At 49.9% G+C, this 3,402-nt stretch overlaps 1 protein-coding gene across 3 annotated transcripts in view; it reads right to left on the bottom strand.

Annotated features, from left to right (window-relative positions):
- RAD54B (RAD54 homolog B (S. cerevisiae)) overlaps positions 1-1,937 on the bottom strand; it is a 118,556-nt gene extending 116,619 nt beyond the window's left edge. For 2 of the 3 annotated variants that reach the window (XM_010833504.1, XM_010833502.1), the window contains exon 1: positions 1,143-1,241. In XM_010833504.1, coding sequence (XP_010831806.1) covers positions 1,143-1,180 — 38 coding nt within the window. In that variant the 5' untranslated portion in view covers positions 1,181-1,241. Of the gene's footprint in view, positions 1-1,142; positions 1,242-1,828 lie in introns of those variants that run through there. The other variant, XM_010833501.1, reaches the window with a different exon arrangement.
- Positions 1,938-3,402: the final 1,465 nt, after the last annotated feature.

Raw genomic sequence — 3,402 nt, 5'->3', positions numbered from 1 at the left:
ACTCCGGGAGTTGGTGATGGACAGGGAGGCCTGGCGTGCTGCGATTCATGGGGTCGCAAAGAGTCAGACACGGCTGAGCGACTGAACTGAACTGAACTGAACTGTGATACTCTAACATCTGTTGTATTCTAACACCTGCCTATTTCTGTTCTCCCAAGTAAAGTAGCAAATTCAGGCTAATGACACATCAGAAGGCCTATATTACCAGGCAATTTAATCCACTGCACTGTGCAACAGTTAAGAATACAGTTTTTGAGGCCAATGCCTGAATATAAGTATGGACTGACATTTCTATCATGTGATCTTCAACGGTTTACATAACTTCTTTGGGCTTTCCCAGTGGCTCAGTAGTAAAGAATCTGCCTGCAATGCAGGAGATGCGAGTTCAATCCCTGGGTCGGGAAAAAGCCCCTGGAGAAGGAAATGTCAACCCACTCCACTATTCTTCCCCAGGGAAAATCTCATGGACAGAGAAGCCTGGCAGGCTTCAGACCATGAGGTCAGACAGGACTTAGCAACTATACAAGGACAACAAATAATGATTATTCATAAGATGGTTGGCTGCTGCTGCTAAGTCGCTTCAGTCTCGTCTGACTCTGTGCGACCCCAAAGACGGCAGTCCACCAGGCTCCTCCATCCCTGGGATTCTCCAGGCAAGAACACTGGAGTGGGTTGCCATTTCCTTCTCCAGTGCTTGAAAGTGAAAGTGAAGTTGCTCAGTCCTGTCGGATTCCTAGCGACCCCATGGACTGCAGCCCATGAGGCTCTTCTGTCCATGGGGTTTTCCAGGCAGGAGTACTGGAGTGGGTTGCCACTGCCTTCTCCAAGATGGTTGGGGGCGGGCGGGGGGTTAAATCAAATACCTAAAGTACTTACAATAAAGTCTGACACAGCAAACACTCAATGTTATCTGTAATGTTACTATCTATGATAATTACTATTAGATATCTCACACATAACGTTCTGAGACCAGAGCTAAGGAAGGTCCCAAGAGAGGGTCTAGCAAAAGATGAAGTTGGACAAAGGAGATATTGACCAGAATCTAGGGATTCTGTTTGGCTTTAACGCGGGCGTGGGAGGAGAATCATCAAACCTCTAGGATGCAAGAATGCAAATACAACAGTCAAGAACCAACAACACACCTCCCCTGCTGTTTCTGCTTTCCGCCTTCCAACTCCATTAGAAAAAAGGTGAAGTCGCTCAGTCCTGTCCGACTCTTTGCGACTCCATGGACTGTAGCCCACCAGGCTCCTCTGTCCATGGGATTCTCCAGGCAAGAATACTGGAGTGGGTTGCCATTTCCTTCTCCAGAGGATCTTCCTAACCCAGGGATCGAACTTGGGTCTCCCCCGTTGCAGGCAGACGCGTTACCGGTATTTCCCTTCGTGGCTCAAGTCGCTCCTTTGATTTTTGAGGCACCGCTAAACAAAAAAATTCTTCCATTACTCAGTCAATTCTAATTAATACCGCGCAGGAGAGTATAGCTGCATCCTGAAGAAAGACACCCAAGCGCCACAGGAGGTGAGCGGGAGGGCGGGAGCGGAGGCACCACCGCGCTGAGTCGCCTCTCCTGGCGGCCTCCCCACCACAAACGCGCCCCCACGGCCCGCCCTCCGGCACCAGCGCCCCACGGCCGGCCGCCAAGGACCCCTCAGACTTGAGACCCCATCGGCACTCCCAGACCCGCAGGAAGCGGCTGCGGCTACGCCGCCGCCTTCCTGCCCTCCCGCCTCCTTCGGAGCCTCGTTCCGGCGCCTCTCGCGTCTTTGTCCCACACAAGCCTACAGCCTGTCACAGCGTTACACGCCTCCCCCCTTCAGGGACGCACCGACGAGAATCCGAAGGGAGCGACGGCCCAGGTACCAGGACTACGCGAAGTAGACAGCGACACCCCAACGCCAGAGCATCTGAAGGCGCCCGCCTCAGCGCAGCCAATCGCGGACAAGTCCCTGGCGCGTGCGCAGTAGCATCCTGCCGCAGTTCCGGGTCCGCCTAATTGGACGAGGTGACCGCTTCGCCTCTAATTGGACGACGTGTTGGCATAACTGCGCAAGCGCCTTCGTGTGTCTCCTCTAGCGCTCACTTCCAACTTCGTTTCGGAATTACGGTTCATGGAGAATCCTATGGGCGGAGGAGCTTGGTGGGCTACAGTCCACGGGGTCGCAAAGAGTTGGACACGACTGAGCGACTTCACTTTCTCTCACTTTCGCAAGTTTGCTGCGAACACTCAAATATGGTGTAGATGCTAAGGCTACAGACCACATCCTAGGACACATAAGGCATATTTCTTAAATCAAGAGAACGTCTCCATGGACATGTTTGTGCAGTTTGATGGTCGTCTGAATAGCAGTATCTGCTGCGAAAAATAGTATACAAACATAATTGATTTTTTTTTTTAACCTATAGCTCTTAAGTTATGCCTTACTTTAGGAATGAGGTACAAACAAGATCTTCACGACCCAGATAATCACGACGGTGTGATCGATCACTCACCTAGAGTCAGACATCCTGGAATGTGAAGTCAAGTGGGCCTTAGAAAGAATCACTAGGAACCAAGCTAGTGGAGGTAATGGAATTCCAGTTGCGCTGTTTCAAATCCTGAAAGATGATGCTGTGAAAGTGCTGCATTCACTATGTCAGCAAATTTGGAAAACTCAGTAGTGGCCACAGGACTGGAAAAGGTCAGTTTTCATTCCAATCCCAAAGAAAGGCAATACCAAAGAATGCTCAAACTATAGCACAATTGCACTCATCTCACATGCTAGTAAAGTAATGCTCAAGATTCTCCAAGCCAGGCTTCAGCAATACTGAACCATAAACTTCCAGATGTTCAACCTGGTTTTAGAAAAGGCAGAGGAACCAGAGATCAAATTGCCAACATCCACTGGATCATCAAAAAAGCAAGAGAGTTCCAGAAAAATATCTATTTCTGCTTTATTGACTATGCCAATGCCTTTGACTGTGTGGATCACAATAAACTGTGGACAATTCTGAAAGAGATGGGAATACCAGACCACCTGACCTGCCTCTTGAGAAACCTGTACGCAGGTCAGGAAGCAACAGTTAGAACTGGACATGGACCAACAGACTGGTTCCAAATAGGAAAAGGAGTACATCAAGGCTGCATATTGTCACCCTGCTTACTTAACTTCTGTGCAGAATACATCACTTTTCATTTTCATGCATTGGAGAAGGAAATGGCAACCCACTCCAGTGTTCTTGCCTGGAGAATCCCAGGGATGGGGGAGCCTGGTGGGCTGCTGTCTATGGGGTCGCACAGAGTCGGACACGACTGAAGGGACCTAGCAGGAGCAGCAGCAGCAGCAGCAGAGTACATCATGAGAAACGCTGGGCTGGAAGAAGCACAGGCTGGAATCAAGATTGCCAGGAGAAATATCAATA

The sequence above is a fragment of the Bison bison genome, unplaced genomic scaffold, assembly GCF_000754665.1.
Source record: "Bison bison bison isolate TAMUID 2011002044 unplaced genomic scaffold, Bison_UMD1.0 scf7180017863702, whole genome shotgun sequence".
Lineage (NCBI taxonomy): Eukaryota > Metazoa > Chordata > Mammalia > Artiodactyla > Bovidae > Bison > Bison bison.
Note: the sequence above shows the minus strand (reverse complement) of the source record. Positions and strands in the feature narration are given on the sequence as shown.